Genomic DNA, 18,813 nt, shown 5'->3' with positions numbered 1-18,813 from the left:
ATTTGACATATGATTACACTATATTATAGTGTTCGCAACAAAGCATCCAACGATTCTAAGATCTAGTCATTCTAACAATTAAATTGCTCGGAAAACTATTGAAATATTGATCATTACCATTTGTCCAAAAAACAGTTCCAACAAATATCATACCTTACATGGACATTTTATAAACACTCCACATGTTTGGTCTTAGGTAGTGGAAGAATTACGCTCCACAATCACATGAACACCAACATACGTAGGAGTAAACAAATTGTTCCCATATATAACTAAGATGGATCAGTGATAAACATCTGTAGAATCACATTGTGAATTTTGAGTTCTTGTAGACAAAGAGTACAACATTGCACAAATAATCTAATCCAAATTTATCCAAATGGTGGATATACATAGACAAGAACAAGACAATACCTCAACCTTTTACAAAAACATCTAATTAAGTTAGTTAACGTTGATTGGGGTGGGGGGATGTTCAAGTTAGCAGAGAAGTTTCTATTTGAAATAAAGAAAAAAAATTATAACGGGAGTCTCTATCTAAGGCAGAGTCTCTAGAATTAACATCATTCAATATCCTCCCAAATCAGAAACACAAGGGGAAGTTAAGTAACCTTTACGAGTGTATAAAAAACCGAGTTCGTCGTCAATCCGATAAACCGTCGTACAAATCTCTGATGAACGGATTCGCTTCACAGATCCCTTCAATGGCGCTTCTCGGATCCGGCTTCACCAGCGAGGTATCCTTTCCGATCCGTTTTATCGCGGATTCGTTCGGATCAATGACTAAACTCGATCATTACTACTCAATTGAATATGTTTCTGTCATCGTGTTCCCTTGTCTGAATTCAAAATTACAATAACCCATGCCTGTGGGTTTTGCCTGATCATCGTAAAGGTTTGGTCTTTATGAATGTTTTTTCTCTGATCATCGTAAAGGTTTGGTCTTTGTGAACGTTTTGTCTTCTGGATTGTATTGACGGGTCAATGAAGACTTCAATTTGATAACTGTCGGAGAAATTCTCATACTTTGGGTTTGATTTAATGTAATGTGTTTTGGTTTTATCTATTGGAAATTTTCAGGCTGGGTTACGTGTACTGCTTTCCCCACTTGGTTCCAACATCGTACTTCGTACAGCATGGTGAGTCCTTTTTCTTTTTCTTTTCTAAATCAGCAAGTTCTTATTATAAGGTGATACATACTTGATAGCCATTTAATTATTATTACCAATGTTACAATAAGATTTTGGAGGAAGGATTTGATAGGGTAATAGCTGTAAGAATTCGGTTTTAAAATTATGTCTGAATCTTTGTTTTATGCAGCTGTTCCATTGGCATAGGACTGCCTGTGTACTCCACTTTCAAGGCCATTGAGACTAGAGATCAGAATCAACAACAAAAATGGCTTATCTACTGGGCAGGTTGACATCATTGTGACTGACCTTTTTTTAATTCCTTTCCTCATCTCTTCTTATGCTGTTCATCGCAATCTCCCTGGGGCTTCTTTCACATGACATTTGATATCTTCCACCTTCTTTGCAGCTTTTGGTTCTTTTAGTCTTGTTGAAGTGTTCACGGACAAGCTCATTTCTTGGTACACATCTCAAAACTATCAAGAAACATGCCACTTACTGAAGTCTTATATCATAAGCAGATGTTGATACTCGATAAACTCTGTTGTTTCACAGGTTTCCGCTGTATTATCATGCAAAGTTTGCGTTCCTAGTCTGGCTTCAACTTCCCACCATTGATGTACTTTTTTCCTTCCTCTTTGTAATCACCCTTTAACGTTTTAAGAAGCTTTATCAACCCCATTACTGATCGGTTCTTTTCCTTTTCTGGCGATAGGGAGCAAAACAAATATATAACAACCACCTTCGCCCTTTCCTAATTCAACACCAAGCTAGAATGGATCGATTCGTGGATGGAGTCTATGAGGAGATGGTACACTATTAGTTTCTTCAGAGCACAGACCAATTATTCATTCTTGAGTTGCTTTACAAATGCTTTATAAAAATACACACAACATGTGCAGGTCAAGGTCGTTAGGTCACACCAAGGAGAAATACAGTTTGTGCGATCAATGATCGTCAGAATCCTGGGATCGGGTTAGCTTCCAAACTCTTTAAAATGTTTTGTCCTGAAATAACTACTACTACTTTGTTATTGAATACAATGTCTACTCTGCTTGTTGTTCCAACAGCCAGTGAAGTTACACCACCAAGCCAACAACAAGGAGAAGAAATCCCAGACAGTAGTCCCGACCCAGAACTTGAACTATCAACGGCAACAATCCAAGATTCAGAATCTGATCATGAATGACTAGTAAAACAACCAAACAAGTGTAGTCATCATAGCTTTGCAGCTTTTTACAGCCTTATGTTTGAATCACTATTACAATGAAAATGTCAAAACGATTGATTGTCGGTCACGTAAATCTCAAATAAGTTTTTTTAATCCCAACAATACGGTTATAAAGCTCCATGTTTTCCCCTAAGTGTTAATGTGTTCTTCATTCAGCATCTTTAGACCCAGCAGCATCCTGCTCTAGATTAGCTACGGCCTCTGGCCCATGCACTCTCACCAACTCATCCTGAATAGAGTTGTTCTCAGTCTTGAGCTTCTCACATTCTCCGGATAGTCTCTGTAACTCATCTCTCAGGGTTTGATTCTCACTCGTCAAACTCTCTACTCTCTGTTGAAGCTGCTCGCATTCCGCCTGTTCAAAGAGGGTATTAGTTTGCATCAGAAGCAAGATGATACTGACACAGAGATGATAATTTAACATTACCTGCTTGCGCAATCTGGACCGCCTAGCGGATTCACGGTTAGATTGTTTCCTTTTCTGCCTCTTGAGCTCTCTTTCATCCTGTTGATTAGTAAGTAAACACATGAGTTTATAACCTAATCAGAGAGGCTACTTTGGACTTGGAGACAAGACGAATGATGGTGTGGTCTCTCTCACCTTCACAGCTACGCCAGTCTGGGAAGACCATAAGTCCATTCCCATATTCAGATTAGTCACCGGGGCCACTGGCTTCATGGGCATGGAACCTTGGATCTCACCAGTAGTATTACTCTGAGAACTTGCTGTTTTAACAGAAACAATAACATGTCAAAGAGAAACATCCAAAGGGAAAACCACAAGCTTGCAGAGCGGTTGAGAACTTACCATCAGCCAGCATCTGTCCGAAGCTTGGCTTCCTAACTGAACCTTGTTCCTACAATTATAACATGAAACTCAGTTTAGCATCCCACACAGAGCATAGAAGCATAACGAAAACACGTCGGAATCATTATCAGTGTACCTGGTGGTTGGCGTTTTCATCAGATGAACCAGCTGTGACACTCTCGTCACTGCACACAATCATAATTACAATTTTAATACAGACAAAGACCAATTACAATAAAGTAACACACTGAACAGGTCGCACCTTTGAGATACAGCATCGTTCCCTGAACCAGAAGGCGCCTTCTCGCCCTTTCTTTTCAAGTTCCCCTTTGACTTCTTGCCAGAGGCTTGATCCTTCACGGTCTCCGTGTTGGTTGGACCAGAAGCCGGAGGCTACAAAAGAAAGATGTCTCAAGCTAAGTTATAAGTTGCCTATGCAAAGTATCTTTTCCGTGCAAATCAAAAGCAATAACTTGAAATAGTATGGAGATTACCATGGGCATGGCAGGATGGGCATAAACTGTCCCTGGGGGATACATTGCTGGGTACGGAACTGGGGTCCCATAAGGCGGTATCATATGCTGCTGACATTATTGAACAACAATTAATATAAGATAAAGATTAAAAAAAAAAAACTTATTTTCTGTAAGAAGCTTACTTGAGCACCCCACATGTACGGGTGAGGACTAGGAGATCCAACTGGGGAAGGAAAAAAAGGACTTGGAGTACCTCCTCCGCCATAATAAGCCTAAAAGATATGAGCATATACTGTTATGTTCTGTAGTCTCGAGAAAGAAGACACTACAGTATGTGGACTAATACGTGGCTAGCTAAAGTTGTGCCATTTCACACGTACCTGCATCGAGTTTGACCAGTCTGAATACGGTGTGGGAGGAACGTCCTGCAAAGCAAGAAATAGATACAAGTAGATTAAAGCAAAATTGTTGAGGGAGATGAACAAGATTTTGATTAACCTGTGCCGTAGATGCTGGTTTGGAAGGCTTAAACGGCGTCTTTTCTTCGCTCGTTCCCATTGTCTATGAGCTACAAAGAAAGAAGCACGAATCTGTCAAGACAGAGATTATGAAACAGAGGATTTAGTCATCCAAAACTCAAAAGTAGATGATGCTTTTATTTTCTAATACAGAAACTTGACCACAGAACACATAAGCAAATTCAAAACCGAGAAGATAATCACTACAAACAGAGCAAAGAGCCTCATATGATATGTTGTTCAAAAGCAGAAACAGAGTTCAACCAATTCAATCTAATTGCATGAAATTTTCTACTACAGAACCTCTAATTACATGAACTATACATGAATTTTCTCCTTACACAACCTCTAATTACAGAATTGTATTAACGAATTCAATCAAAGCTCAAGACAAAGTCATCACAAGAGAGTATACATCTGCACATGCAAAAGTGTTTACACAGAGAGAAAAAAAAGGGAAAAAGAAATAAAAAGAACGGACCGATGTGGAAGTCCAGCTAGGATTTGAGACAAGGATGAAAAGACACGTCCTTTCTTTCTCTCAGACAGATCAGACAGACACCAAACCTCAGGTCTCCAGCTCCTAAGATAAATTTTGAAACTTTTTTTCTAATCTCTAGGGTTCTCTTACAGCTTCATTGAATCTGTCGGAGAAGTACAGATCAGAGAAGGAAAAGAAGATTTGAGATTGTCCGATCTGCTGTCTCCAAGTCCGATAGGAGAAGAAGAAAGAGGAAAGTTTTTTTTTTGTAAATATTTGGGGATTTAGGGTTTTTATGATCTGACACGTGCGACAAGGAGAGGTCCAGCTGTACACGTGTTACTGGATAAGGTTTTGACACGGTGGTGACAGTTGGTGTGACTCATCTACCCCTTTAAATAATCATTTAATAAATAATTTAATATTAGAGCTTCTTTCATGCAAATTAGATTTGTAATTTATTTATTAGATGCAGATTGTAATCTCGTTTTAAAATTGATCATCTATTATATTCCCCCATTTTATCGTGTAATACTCCCTCTGTTCTCTTAAAAAGTGAGATTTATTTTATTATATAAAAAGTGTTATCTTATAATTCTAATGTAATTTTAAATTTAAGATTAATTATAATACACTAACTTTCTAAATAATTTTATTTTTTCTAAATATTTATATTTATATTAAATAAATTTAATTAAATATGTATTATTAATATAATACATTTAATTATTTTATTAATTTGTATAAAAGTATCAAGCGAAATAAGAAATATATAATTATAATTATAGTTATATTTCATTTTACTTTTTCACATATAACTAACCAAGGGGAAACTGTTTTCGAGGTCTGCATGATTGTCTCGTCTTGTTGAAAAGCTCAATAGATAAACTTTTAAATTCTTTCTGTTGAACATCAGAATTTCTAGCTAAATAAAAAGACCATGACTGATAAATATGAAGATTTATGTAAAAATTATACATTATCTTTCAGTTTGTAAGAAAGGAATTACATTTGTATATCTAATGTTGTTTTCTAGCTAATTGACTCTTGTTCTATAAATAACTTACATCTTAATAAATTTACCAAAAAAAAAGAAGCTTTCATCTTAAACTTATCAACATGCATCCAAAAATCTTACCAAAAGAAAGCATCCAATCAAGTAGCTATATTAAAAATAGAAATGATAATATATTAATAACTTGAGACAGGCTCCTTACCAAGCTACTTCGTAAACACTTGACATCATAGGCCAATTGGGGCCTCGTTTCATTTTTTTATTTATCAAAGACCTCGTTTCATAAATCGCTAACATATATTTTTTTTTTTTGCTAAAATTTGGAAATCGCTAACATATTGGAAATTGTTTCATTTTAACCGTTTGTTACGTGCTAGCAAAGATAAATCACTTTGTATATTAGCTTTACCAGCAATTGTATTTTGACCGAATAGAGAATCTATTCGTTTTCAGGTACAAAAATAGTATAGTATTATGACAACATTTTTCTTTACAAAAATGGATTATAGGAACTTTTTGTTTGACAAAGATTACAGGAACTTGTTATAACTTATAACCCGTTCATCGGGTTTTGTTAGTTTCTCCTTTGTCTGAGCTGTAATTCCTTCATGTGGGCGTGTCTCTGGAGTTTCCATAACTGCCGGCTTTGGTTTTTGCTATGTGATTCACGTTTATGTTAATGGGATATCCACACGATAAATAGAAGTTTGAGTTGTGTGCGTGTTAGGGATGGGCAAGAATAGGGGTTTTATGGAGGTATTCGTGATTCATGTGATTCAGTTCGTTTTGTTCGAACAATCAATTATTCTATTCAATTTAATTTCTTGCCATTTGAATATTTGGTATTTCAGATATCCAAAAAATTTTAGATTTTTGATCGGATATTCAATTTGATCTGTAAAAATAAATAAAAATTAAAAAAAAAATAAAAAATCCAAAATAATATAAAAATAACGGATCGGCAAATGAGAGCGCAAAATGTTAGGACCAGTCTATCGCCACTTCATTCAGAAGTGGAGGCTTTAATTTGGACGATGGAGTATATGAAGAATTTACGACAGTACCAGGTTACGTTTGCAACGGATTGTTCTCAGTTGGTGAAGATGGTTTCGGAACCAGATGAGTGACCAGCATTCGCAAGTTATCTGGAGGATATTATGAGATTGCAAGATAGTTTTTCGAGTTCACAGATTATCCATGTACCAAGAACGGAGAATTCAAAGGCGGACCGTTTAGCACGCAGTGCCAGACATCAATCATCTTTCGTCGTTCACATAGATGCAGAGTTTCCAGTTTAGTTCGCAGAGTCTATATGAGTCTGTGTTGTTGATGACAAAAAAAAAATATAAAAATAACATTTTATTAAAAAAATAAAAATTTATTTATTTTTTAAAATTCTAATAACTAATTTCATAAATTTAGTAAATAAAAATACTGTAAAACTTATATGAAATATAGTATTGTAACTTTTATATATAAATATTTAGATATGTTATATACCCTGTTCGGAAACGCACTAGGCGTTATCCGTACGCTCGGGTCGGGCCTAGCGCATAACGTAAAAATCGGGGATTATTCGGAGACTACTCGGGGATTAATTTTAGGTTTATTTTTAATTTTAAATAATAAATTGTATATATATAAAGGTTAATGTAAACGATACCATAAATATTGTCGTGGTCCAGTGGTTCTTACCCTTCCCATATTCCTCCAGACCCAGATTCGATGCACCCTTGGCGCATATTTTTTCGATTTTACATCATTTCTTTAATGAAAGGTAGTTTTGTAATTATCTCTTCATCTTCTTCATTTAAACGTTTAGGATTTCTGCAATATATGTGCGGCCGCCATTGATTTTTTTTCACTTTACCTTCTATTTCTTTTGCGTTTTAATCATGATTTACACTTTAAACTTGTAGATTAGCCATATATAAATCGATTGTAAGCTTTAGAACAGAAAAAACAAGTTTTTTTCAAAAAATTCCGCCTAATCTTCCGATTTGAACCAAATCGAAACGCTAGGGAGCCGCCGAGCGTTTATATGCCGCAAAGCCGGACGCGGCGGCCGCGTTTTAGAACAGGGGTTATATATATACATATAGGTGGATCGGATCAGACATTCGTTCCTAAGAATATTAGTATTTATAATTTACTTCATTTTCACGAATATTGTATATTAGTATATGTTTACATATATTCAGATTTTTTTATTTGAATCGAAACAGATAACATATCATATCAAAATTTATGAATATTTTGTCTAGTCTCTGCATGCGTGACTAAAACATTCTGAGTAAGATATACAGAACCATTTCATCCAATGGCCGAGTTAACGTGGCTACAAACTCTAAATAACATAGATACGCGGACCTACTTGAACACTAGGGGGTTCAAATGACACACCATTAATTTTGATTTTCTTCTTTAATCATAGGTGCTTTTAGTTTTGAACCAGTATATATTTCTATTTGATACCTAGTTTTTATGTTTGACACCCATAAAATTTTTCTCTGGGTCCGCCATCACTGTATATAAAAGTTGACTAATCATAAAGATATGATACATATATCAAAATTCACTCCAAACAGATCGTTTATCTTAAGTAGAATATTTCATGGAGCATGCATGAGCATCACCATTAGCAACTAGGTGACTGATGTGATCGCTCACCTAATAGAAAAGGTGAGAATTTTTTAAATTTTCATCGTATATGGACTCAGACCAAAACACTAGATGCAGTGAATGTGTTGAAAGTTGTTGTTACAACTTACAAGTACTTAAAACGAACCGTCATATGAAAGAATCGACTAAACTACGTTCGCTTTACACTTCACTTATTCGCCAAACATTTCTTCGTGGGTCCAGAGGTTTTATAACTTTATGAGACCAGATTTTTTTCTTCTTTTTTTTTGTAAATTTAGAGACCAGATTTTTTTTTTATTGATCAAAAAAAAAAGAGACCATTTTTTTTTCCGGTCGGTAATTTGAATTATGATTTAGTATATGCCCAAGATTAGAGATATATCAGAATGTTATCCAAAACCAAACCAACTTAACCAAATATCTTGTTAGGGATGTCCAACAAAAACTATCTACTATTGCATTGATTGTTAAAAATACTTTATCAAAGATCCTCAAATTATGCATAGAAACTTTGCTTCTAGAATATATACTTTTCCCATTAATCTCCCAAAAAGGGATTAATTACAATTACATACAAATTAGGATTTAAACGAAAATGGTATTTTGAGTCATCGGATTATACAACCAAGTTGTGAGTGTAATTCCAGATCTTTCTCTCATCACTATCACACCAGGTTGATCTGGTAAGGGAGCTAACGCATCTCACTCTCCTCATAACTGAAATTATCGTAATCTTTTGAAATACGGGAGGACAATTCCATGATTCATATTGGTCGAACAGACGATAAACAAACCACCACCGCTGATAGAAACATGTAATATGGCAGACCGAACTAAAAAGTGACACGCACCAAACAACCGAAGACGGTTTGAAGCCTGCAAGAAAGTAGAGAACCAACAATGTTGCTAGATCAAAAGACCAACATCGATATTGAGATGTGCTAGTTCACCGATCAGAGACACCAAAGACAAACTCAGGACACGAAGAAAACCCAATCCACCACTCCACTTTTCGAAAGTCGAAAGCGAATACCTTACCACTTACCACACTAGATTGTTGTTCCAGTGACTTGAACAACTTATAAATTCAAATTAGAGCATATCCCTTGAAAACAAGTAAGCAGCTTCAAAGAAACAATAGAGCTAGAACAGTACAAATAAAACCAATGAGTGAGAGATTGCCGGAGTTGCTTTGAGACAGCCATAGACGACTAGACTGAGATGTAATTCCTCGTCTCTCCACGCGACAATCATAAAGCTATAACACACACTATAAAACCACAAGCTGAATAACACACCATCGTTAAAAAATAGATCTGTGTCATACTCACGACACCAAAATAAAAGACAAGACGAGCTCCTCCAAGACTTCGAGGAGGAGCATATAACCACATCTCCAACGATCCGAAGAACAGATCTAAAAGATTAAACGCCAGATCTGAGCGAGGAGCTGGACTTCGCCAACCACTCGCAGCTATTCGTCAAGAAAAACCAAAAAGAGAAAACTTGAACCATCTAGAAGCCCTAAAACCCAACCCCGAGACTGCATCCTCCTTTACGATCTCCCAGCCACACTAGAGTGCTGAAACTAAACCGACGTGTCCAGCTAGGGATGTCAATTGGACATCATGTCCATGGTTCACCCATGTCCAAACTCATTTGGACTAAACCAAATTAGACCGACAAATAAAGATGTCCGATTGGGTTTAACCAATTAGATCCAAATCCGATGGGCTTAACCCAAATGGACATGGGCGCCAAATGATAACAAAAATCATAGAGTTACTATTTTGAGGAAAAAAACAAGTTTTCTCTCCAAAACCGCAAGTTAAGATTTCTCGACAGAACCGTAAATTGAATCTTTCCGCCAAAACCGTAAAATAGATATTTCCCGCCAAAATCATAAAATCGAGTTTTCGAATTTTTCCGTCAAAACTGTAAATCGAGTTTTTCCACCACAACTGTAAAATCGAGATTTTCCACCAAAATTGTAAAATCGAATTTTTGAGTTTTCCCACCAAAATCGTAAAATTGAGATTTCCCGCCAAAACCGTAAAATTGAGTTTTTCCGCCAAAACCGTAAAATCAAGTTTTCTCGCCAAAATCGTATCTATGCTTTTGAATTCAACAAAACATAATGAAATCATGTTAAAAATAAATTTTTGGATGTTAAAACTGATTTTGTATTTAGACTATTTAGACTTAAAAAACATAATGTCCAATAAACTGTTTGTCCAATTGGATATGCCCATTGGAAATTAACACCTCATTTGACATCCCTATGTCCAGCCATGGTCCTTTGCCGGGGGTGTTCTTCCTCCTGAGTAACTCTCGGCGAGAGAGAGAGGGCCAAAGGAAACTAAAGAAAAAAAAGAATTAACGAAAAAGAGATCTTCGGTGGCGGTGCTAGTTCGGTGGCCACACATACACTTGAAAAAATTTCGGTGGTTTTGAGGTCGAGAGAGAAAGTGTATCTATAGAAAGAGAGAAAGTGGATACGTTTTCAAATATGTAGTTGTTATCACTATCCGTTTTATGAATAACACCTACAACACATGAACCAACAGGGATCGTAAATGACTAATTTCTTACTTGTAAGTTTGTCAAGTGACTATAAAACTCGACTCATAATGGTTTACCAAAGTGAAGTATATTTTATTGTAGTCCCTTTGTTAAATTTCGGAAGCTCTTATTTATCGAGATAAAACTCGACTCATAATGATTTACTCAAATTCCTTTTATGAATAACAACCATTTTGCTCTAGTTCATGTCATGTAGTTCTTATCTTTTTTTTTTTTTTTTTTTTTAAATATGGATATCATTTCTGAAAAATGTTTTACAGCCTTACGAAGATGGATAACACATTTTTAAAGTAGATAGCAAATAGAAGATGAAGCAAATGTGAAGCAAGCAATTTTGAGATAAGATTTTCCTCCTTTAGACTTGTACTCTGTCGAACCAGATGGAGAGATATGTTTGTTGTTGCTGTCGTGTTGATGAAGTTGCATTGGGGGGCCTGGAGAGTGGCCGAGTTTCCCTGTCCAGTGAGAAGAGCTTCGAGCGCATCTGTAACACAATGTCTTTTAAGATCTGCTGTGAGGGCCTTAAGACATTTGAATGCAGTCTGCAGTTTCTTTCTTTCCAAATGTGATATATAGATGCTTGAAAAATCAGGTGAATCATTGTTCTTAGCTTTCCTGTAATCCGAGGAGAAGAAAGCCAAGCAACAATGTCCAGAAGTGAAGGAGGAGGGTTTAGTCCTGAGCGGACCAGTAAACCATTCCAAACACTGAGAGAATAATCACATTCAAAGAAAATATGGCATGTTGTTTCATTGCAACTGCCACACAACAGACATGCTGTAGGTACATCCATTCCTCAAGAGAGCAGCCTGTCACGAGTTACCATTCTTCCTCTCATGACTAGCCAAGTGATGAAAGCGTGCCTTGGAACTCTCTTCTTAAACCAAACCAAATTATGCCAGTGAACTGAAGGAGGGTTAGGTTTTAAGGTGCTGTAAAGCTTTGAGATTGAGAAATCTGCTGGTTGCTCGATCCGGGAGTTCCTCCACAGGAAGTAATCTCCATCAGCGGAATCAACGTCGGGTATCCGCTCAGGTAGCTCAGAGCGGATAAATCTCAGAATAGGATGTCTGCTCCTCGTTGATATGTTCCAGCGTCCATTTGTTACGACGGTCGAGACAGAGGCCTCAAAGGCAATGCCGGAAACCATAGGTCCGTTAGGTCCAACTGCTTGAAGAATTGGTCCGTTGGGAGTCCATGTATCATGCCAAAAGGATATGTTCCTGCCAGAAACAACATGACCAAGAATCAAGGGGCGTGCCAATTCCCGAAGAGTCATAATCCATCGCCATATCCAACTCCCAACAGTAGAGAAATCTGCCGTCCAAAAAAGATTTTGTGGAACGTTATGTCGCCTTACCCACGCGACCCATAAAAATCCAGAGCCAGCAAAAAGGTTCCAAAGGAGTTTGATTCCATAAGCAGAGTTAAGGTCTGAGATGCGACGAAGACCCAGCCCTCCACTCTCCTTGGAGGTACAAACTGATTCCCACGCCACTTTTGCTCCACGAGCCGAATCAGGAGCTCCAGACCAAAGGAAAGCACTCAACATTTTTTCCAGGGCATCTATACATCCCTTAGATAAAGGGAAAACAGATGCCCAAAAACTGATGATGCTATAGAGAACTGACTGTATCAATTGCAACCTTCCAGCAAAGGAGAGATGTCTAGCTTGCCAAGAGGTAACTTTAGCCCGAATTTTATCTAGTAATGGTTGATAATCCGTTCGTCGAGCTTTGTGAGGAAGCAGGGGCAGGCCCAAATATCTCACCGGAAGAGATCCCCGTGATATACGAAACTCTGAAGCCAAATTTGTCGCAGCCTCAGTATCATCCCCGTTAACAAAGACACAGGTTTTGCGGAGATTTAAAGCAAGGCCTGTGCTTTTCTGAAAATCTCTGAGCACCTGCATAATACCCCGAAGAGAGCCAGCAGTTCCATCGAAAAATATGAGCAAATCATCGGCAAAACTTAGATGTGTTACCAGTGGGTCTAGACAGCTTGGGTGAGCTCCAAATTTTCCTTCCCGTACAGCAATGTCTAACTCCTTGGAGAGTATATCCATGGCCATAACAAAAAGAGAAGAAGAAAGTGGATCGCCCTGTCTGAGGCCCTTTTTTCCAGGGAAGAAACCTGATAACTCTCCATTGAGAGAAATAGAGTAGTAAGGCGAGGTAATGCAGGTCTTAATCCAAACAATAAACTCTGGTGGAAGGTTGAAAGCGAGAAGGATATTGAGGATGAACTCCCACTCAATGCTATCAAAAGCCTTGGAGATATCCACCTGCAAACAACCTTTTGTGATGCTGCCCCTCTTATGAAAATCCGTAACAAGCTCAGATGCAAGAAGAACATTTTCTCCTAACTGTCTACCCTTTACAAACCCCACCTGATTTCTTTGAACTGTCTCTTGAGTTATGGTCTTTAGCCGGGAAGAGAGAATCTTTGAAATTATTTTGTAGACCGTGTTGCATAAAGAAACTGGTCTGAAATCAGAGAGGGCTGAAGCTCCGGCAATCTTCGGGATCAAGGAAATCACGGTGGCATTTGTTTGTCTAGGCATGGAGGAAGTGAGGAAGAAACTCCGTACTGCACTAATCAGATCCCTTCCCACAATATCCCAAGATGAAGTGAAGAACTCTGATGAAAACCCATCTGGACCTGGTGCCTTGCACTTGGGCAGAGAAAAAACAATGCTTCTGATCTCCTCTTCTGATGGTATTGCCACTAAAAGATCAGTCCTGGAGGAGTCATGTCGATAAGGATGAATGTCCTGGATATATTCGATTGAGTAGGGAATAACTGCCGCATTTGATCTCCCTTGAAGATAAGTGTAGAACCGAATGACCATGTTCTTCAATTCCTGGCCATCAAACACTCTTGTATTATTCACATCAGTGAGAAAATGAATAACATTCCTTGACAGATTTGCCTTAACAGATTTATGGAAAAAAGCAGTATTAAGATCTCCCTTTGTCTCCCATCTAACCCTCGACTTTAACTTGAAGAAGTTTTGCTCTGCTGCTGATAGCAGAAGCCAAGAATTTTTTGCATTTGCTTCATCCTGGAACAGCTGCGGAGATGGAGCCGTCAATACCAGACTTTGAATATCCTGTAGTCGTTGGAAAGCTTCCTTGGATCTCTTCTCTATATCACTAAAGCCAGATCTGTTAATTTCCTTACAGCATAGTTTTGCTGCTCTCATCTTCTGATATAAGGAGACCAAGGGCGTAGAGGAGATGACCGGCGATGTCCAGGCAGCTTTCAACAGGTCAGCGTAGTCTGGGTGAGTTGTGAAAAAAGTGAAGAAAGTGAACCTGACATTCCTTCGTTGAGGCTCATTTCGAATTTGCACTATGCAAGGCGAGTGGTCAGAAGATCCAGGAGAATCAAATATTGCAAGGGAATTAGGAAATTTCTCCAGCCATGCTTCATTTATAAGCGCTCTGTCCAGCTTCCTAGTCCTAGGGCTAGTGGGACTATTATTCGACCAAGTAAAGAAACACCCTCTGAAAGCTAAGTCAAAAATCTCACTTTCCTGGAGACTCTCTTGGAAGTCTGTCATACCGCCAATTGATAAGTCTGAAGGATGAAGTGAGTAAGCCTCTGATGTCGCCAATACCTGATTAAAATCGCCTAGCACCAGCAAAGGAGAGTTTCTGATGATAGATGATTGAGCAATCTGATTTATAGAATTCCAGAGAGGCATCCGGTCACTCCTCTCATTGAAAGCGTAGACAAAACAGACTGTGATGTACTCAAGAGTGGCCGGCTCAAAGAAACCACAAACCATGATCTGTGGCGAACGGAAGTAGACAGCAACAGACAAGGACGGATTCCATACCACAACAATTCTACCATTTTCTGCTTCGGGACTATGATTGGAGTCAAATTTCCAACCTGGGAGAGTAGTAGTAATCAGAGTCTCTAAAATATCCTGCTTCACATGTGTTTCCAAAAAAGCGCCAAACATAGGGCGATTTGTGTGCATCCATCTTCGAACATCCGATTTTCTGGTGTTGCCATTTAGGCCTCTTACATTCCAGCAAAAACACTTCATAAAGAAGACAAAAAGTTTTGAGCGAAGCACTTAGGCTTCCAAAATAGGAGACTCCCCACTAGGCGAAGCCTCACGCTGAGCTGTGTGAGAAGTATCCCGGGCTGTTTTTGAAGCAAAGAAAGTCGGTGAGGAAGCATCCAAACTATCACAGATCTTGAGTATAGCCTGTCGCTGTTGTCTCCTTATCCTCCTGCGATCCTTCTCTGTTGAAAAAGGTGGAAGCTCGGCTTCCGCGGCAGCGATACGCTTTCGCAGGATAGATTGAGCTGCACTTTATATTAAGAATAATATATAATAAAAAAAAATTTTGACTCTTGCATCGCATATTTGAGCCACACCTTTTTTTTGTTGGTTAATGAAAACATTTATTTGAAGACAACTATTAGCTACCAGATGATATAATTAAGACTAAAAGGTCCTAATTACAGTATGTCTTAGTCACTTTTATATATGAATCTTATACCCATCAATAGAACTATCAAATTGAACAAAAGTTTTTTTAAAAAAATTCAACAAAAGTTTATTCCGAAAAATTTCCAAAACTTTAACCGAACAAGATGTTAACTTTCATTAAACATATACATATGGTTTTATGTAAAGTGTACATACATTGCAAATTAGTAACAAAAAAAATTATACATGACACATAAAGTTTATATGAATAGGTCAACCCGTAGAAAGGTGAAATGAAAACCCAAGTTAATTAGTCTACTACTTTACTTGTTATAATTAAAAATTAACTAACTAATAATACATATTTTTCTTCGAATTTCATATATGCCAGAAAAAGTGGCTCAAAATTACATAAGCAACTGTTGCTTAGATACAATATTTGCCAAATTACACTAGCGTGAAATATATCAGCGTTATATTTATTTGTATATTAGAAATTCAGCAGCCAGTCTTAATTTGATTTACTCAATAATATTCCTAGTTCACGGCACTAACTGATACAATTAAAATATTATATTAAGCTGGTAATTCATCCATTCCTCTCCATGATCAATGTAGGTGTTTTCCGGCACCGGATAAACCATGTTATCGTAGTCGTCACCGTCTTCTTCGACTTCATAGTCTCCAAAAAACGGTGTTTCGTTGTGTTGGATGGAGACCGAAGAAGAAACTGGACTGTTGCTCGAGCATCCTTCTACTCTTTCTGCCAATCTTTGGATCTCCCTCTCTGCATCATAGAGATGTTCCTTGAGCTTAAGGACCTGAGGGAAAATGTAAATATTAAGCAACTAATACATAACTAGGACATCTCTAATGGAGCACTATTTTCTCTTCTGTAATTCACTATATTTTAAAGCAACTTTATATATGTAAAATGTCTATTTTGTGAAACGTTTTTTTCAAAAAATCTATCTTCATAGAACGAAAAAAGTATAAACTATATTGCTATTTTGAAAAATATTGTATAAACTAAAACAGAACAAAATAATTGAATGAAAATATTTGTTTAGATTGCTGTAAGCAGTTGAAAGTATCAATTTCCTAAAATATTTAGTAACTAGTTATATATAAAATTTGAAATGAAATTATTTGCTTATATTATCATGCATTAGTGTTATTATTCAAATCGTGCATCAAATCGAGCATGATGAAGCCTTAAAACCATTATACACCCGTATTCTAATTTACGATCAAGAGAGTAATTAAACAAAAAGAGAAGATGAGATAAAATAAATATAATACCTCTGACTCAAGTCGGCACTTGTCGAGAACCACGTTGTCATGTGCGTTTTTGAGTTTGTTGTACTCGTCCTCTAGCCTTTTGTTCTTCCACCGCGTACGACGGTTTTGAAACCAAACGGCAACTTGACGAGGGTCAAGCCCTAGCTCCGCCGCAATTTTATCTTTTCTCTCGGACTCAAGCTTGTGCTCATCACCAAACCTCATCTCCAACATGTTCACTTGCTCATCAGTAAGCTTTCTCTTCCTAAGCATGCAGTTGCTTCCATCTCCTGCGGCCACCGCTACTTTCCTCTTCTTCCTCCTTCGCTTGGGTGGCTTCACTTCTCCTACCGAGCAAAAATTATTTAAAAAATTAGTAATCGGCAAGCAGAAACATGTTAAATTAAATTTTGGATTTTTTTCTTTATTTTTTAGTTTCTTGATGTGTGTTTAGATGCAAGTAGATTATATTTAATACTTTAGGTGTACGCGTGTTGGTCGAGAATTTATTTTTTGGGAAGACTCAAATAGGTGTATAACCCCACTTGAATTTGTATAATTTCTTTCTGATAGAACCGTATTTTATAAACTACGGAGAACTGAATATTGTAAATAAAAATTGATAAGATTATACCAAAGATTTAAGAAAATGAGGATGAAACAACTACAGAGGCGAGATATTATCTCTTTCCTTAACTCAAAATACGTCCCGTAGTGCGACGGTTCGATAACGTAATGAGTCCCAGGATACAACTGCAAATAATCTTCTGAATTTGCGTCACTTTATCAGAAGCCTGGCGAAATAGTTTTGTGAATACTCTCAGACTCAATAAGAAATATCAAAAGAGAGAGAATGAAAATAATGTGAGGAATTGTTGAACAAATGATCTCTATCAATGTGTCTCATGAATGAGTTTCACGTATTGATATATAACTTCAAAATATCAAAACGTATGTTATGTGATCAATGGAGTAAACTATCGTAATAATGAGAATTGATTCTCCATTACTCACGTTAGTGGACCAAATATTAAATGGTTTTGACCAAACAAATCAAAGCCATAAAATACTTTATATGAGTTTGCATTTTTATGTTTATATAAAACATAAAAGATCATCATTAATATAATTTAAAAAAGATTAAGTTATTGACATATTGTCCAACTAACAAAATCAATTTTAAATTCAAACTCAAATATTCAAAGTGATTCATTTGCTAAATATTTTATACTTAGCTAAATTTAAAGCTTTATAAGCTTTGCATAACACTCACTTTGGACCTCCATTTCTCATTCAACACAACTCCGATTTTGACTAACAAATACATCGTGCCCAAGTTCCGGTTTTTCCGACAGACGTCTCCGTCGAAAAACCCATCGGAAAATAGTCCACACCACTTTGTCAAAAACGAGTTCCAACACTTTCCATAAACAAAAACTCCACTTGTAATTTATAAGAAAAACGGGCGAGCTTCGGAACTATAAGCAAAAGATGTCACTATAGTTTGTTTCATGAGGTGTAGTAAGATGGAAAGCTGGTAGCGCTATACCTTGTCTCACGCCCCCAAAGCATAAAAAATCGATTAAATCTGGGTTCTTTCAGTTTTTTTTTAAGAAAAAGGCTTAGAAATTTCAGACAAACCTTGTGGTACTATCTGAGTATAGACATCAGGGTACAGTTGAGAGATAAAACCCATGTTTTGATCATCCACCTTGTGGTTCATGTTCTTGGATCTCTCTCTTTCTCTTTGTGTTTGTTGTCTCACTTTTTGTGAGCTGTGTGAAGTTGTGTTGGGGAAGAGAAAGACCTATAATTTATAAGGGTGTAACCAAGTTTTGTTTTGAAGTGTCATTTACCTAATGTGGGGCTTCTTTTTTTTAATGTGCGGTTTTCTTGTTTTGAAGAGGCTCATATATATGTAGAACGCGCTCTGCTAAACCACAATCTCATTTATCTTTTGTCAGCAACATAACATATTCGTTTAAGATTCTGCAAAGATAACAATCTAGTTAAGAGCTCGTTTGTGTCTTGTGAAGTTACCTCCTAGGCTCCTATGGGAAACTCGATCTTTAGTCAAAAAAAGTTACGTACTATAGTTACGCATACAGTTAAGAAACTTGTATTAGCAAATAGAAAGATTGAACAAGCTCAAAAATAAGTCTTTGATTGCGTTGCTTCAAATAATAATAAGCAC

The 18,813-nt window shown here is 37.1% G+C and overlaps 3 protein-coding genes across 7 annotated transcripts; 1 reads left to right on the top strand and 2 right to left on the bottom strand.

Moving 5' to 3' along the window:
* Positions 1-570: 570 nt before the first annotated feature.
* Positions 571-2,494, top strand: LOC130500967 (HVA22-like protein k). Its single transcript, XM_056995880.1, has 8 exons — positions 571-737; positions 1,081-1,139; positions 1,321-1,418; positions 1,540-1,591; positions 1,686-1,749; positions 1,846-1,941; positions 2,033-2,105; positions 2,201-2,494. Exons 1-8 carry the CDS (start codon positions 675-677, stop codon positions 2,317-2,319), a joined length of 624 nt encoding a protein of 207 aa, XP_056851860.1. The 5' UTR covers positions 571-674; the 3' UTR covers positions 2,320-2,494.
* Positions 2,324-4,904, bottom strand: LOC108823097 (G-box-binding factor 1). Of its 3 annotated transcripts, none has more exons than XM_018596339.2 (11): positions 4,645-4,904; positions 4,144-4,235; positions 4,026-4,070; positions 3,828-3,917; positions 3,664-3,753; positions 3,432-3,562; positions 3,306-3,354; positions 3,170-3,218; positions 2,963-3,087; positions 2,789-2,866; positions 2,324-2,716 (listed from the first exon to the last, which is right to left on the bottom strand). In XM_018596339.2, the coding sequence occupies exons 2-11, from the start codon at positions 4,201-4,203 to the stop codon at positions 2,510-2,512; spliced, it is 924 nt and encodes a 307-aa protein (XP_018451841.1). In that variant the 5' UTR covers positions 4,204-4,235; positions 4,645-4,904; the 3' UTR covers positions 2,324-2,509. The 3 variants fall into 3 exon arrangements, with proteins under 3 accessions (XP_018451841.1, XP_018451840.1, XP_018451842.1); XM_018596338.2 differs by having other exon boundaries at positions 4,144-4,213; XM_018596340.2 differs by having other exon boundaries at positions 3,664-3,750; positions 4,144-4,213; positions 4,645-4,902.
* Positions 4,905-15,693: 10,789 nt separating this feature from the next.
* Positions 15,694-18,413, bottom strand: LOC108821327 (homeobox-leucine zipper protein ATHB-40). 3 transcript variants are annotated; one of them, XM_056995870.1, is made up of 4 exons: positions 17,893-18,249; positions 17,317-17,413; positions 16,641-16,966; positions 15,694-16,159 (listed from the first exon to the last, which is right to left on the bottom strand). In XM_056995870.1, exons 1-4 carry the CDS (start codon positions 17,944-17,946, stop codon positions 15,902-15,904), a joined length of 735 nt encoding a protein of 244 aa, XP_056851850.1. In that variant the 5' UTR covers positions 17,947-18,249; the 3' UTR covers positions 15,694-15,901. The 3 variants fall into 3 exon arrangements, with proteins under 3 accessions (XP_056851850.1, XP_056851851.1, XP_018449872.1); XM_056995871.1 differs by lacking the exon at positions 17,317-17,413 and having other exon boundaries at positions 15,696-16,159; positions 17,893-18,246; XM_018594370.2 differs by lacking the exons at positions 17,317-17,413; positions 17,893-18,249 and adding an exon at positions 18,261-18,413 and having other exon boundaries at positions 15,697-16,159.
* Between the last annotated feature and the right edge of the window lie 400 nt (positions 18,414-18,813).

The sequence above is a fragment of the Raphanus sativus genome, unplaced genomic scaffold (assembly GCF_000801105.2).
Source record: "Raphanus sativus cultivar WK10039 unplaced genomic scaffold, ASM80110v3 Scaffold0066, whole genome shotgun sequence".
Taxonomy (NCBI): domain Eukaryota; kingdom Viridiplantae; phylum Streptophyta; class Magnoliopsida; order Brassicales; family Brassicaceae; genus Raphanus; species Raphanus sativus.
The sequence above is the reverse complement of the archived record's forward strand: the minus strand, read 5'-3'. Positions and strand labels throughout refer to the sequence as shown.

What these genes read in the sequence shown, in the direction of transcription:
- LOC130500967 (XM_056995880.1), top strand. Translation starts at nt 675, where the DNA reads ATGAACGGATTCGCTTCACAGATCCCTTCAATGGCGCTTCTCGGATCC. An exon ending in ATGGCTTATCTACTGGGCAG is followed by an intron (nt 1,419 to 1,539) that starts GTTGACATCATT and finishes CCTTCTTTGCAG; the next exon opens with CTTTTGGTTCTTTTAGTCTT. An exon ending in ACGGACAAGCTCATTTCTTG is followed by an intron (nt 1,592 to 1,685) that starts GTACACATCTCA and finishes GTTGTTTCACAG; the next exon opens with GTTTCCGCTGTATTATCATG.
- LOC108823097 (XM_018596339.2), bottom strand. Translation starts at nt 4,203, where the DNA reads ATGGGAACGAGCGAAGAAAAGACGCCGTTTAAGCCTTCCAAACCAGCA. An exon ending in CGTACATGTGGGGTGCTCAA is followed by an intron (nt 3,754 to 3,827) that starts GTAAGCTTCTTA and finishes CAATAATGTCAG; the next exon opens with CAGCATATGATACCGCCTTA. An exon ending in AGACTGGCGTAGCTGTGAAG is followed by an intron (nt 2,867 to 2,962) that starts GTGAGAGAGACC and finishes ACTAATCAACAG; the next exon opens with GATGAAAGAGAGCTCAAGAG.
- LOC108821327 (XM_056995870.1), bottom strand. Translation starts at nt 17,946, where the DNA reads ATGTATTTGTTAGTCAAAATCGGAGTTGTGTTGAATGAGAAATGGAGG. An exon ending in ATGAGAAATGGAGGTCCAAA is followed by an intron (nt 17,414 to 17,892) that starts GTGAGTGTTATG and finishes CTATTTCGCCAG; the next exon opens with GCTTCTGATAAAGTGACGCA. An exon ending in CACTACGGGACGTATTTTGA is followed by an intron (nt 16,967 to 17,316) that starts GTTAAGGAAAGA and finishes TTTGCTCGGTAG; the next exon opens with GAGAAGTGAAGCCACCCAAG.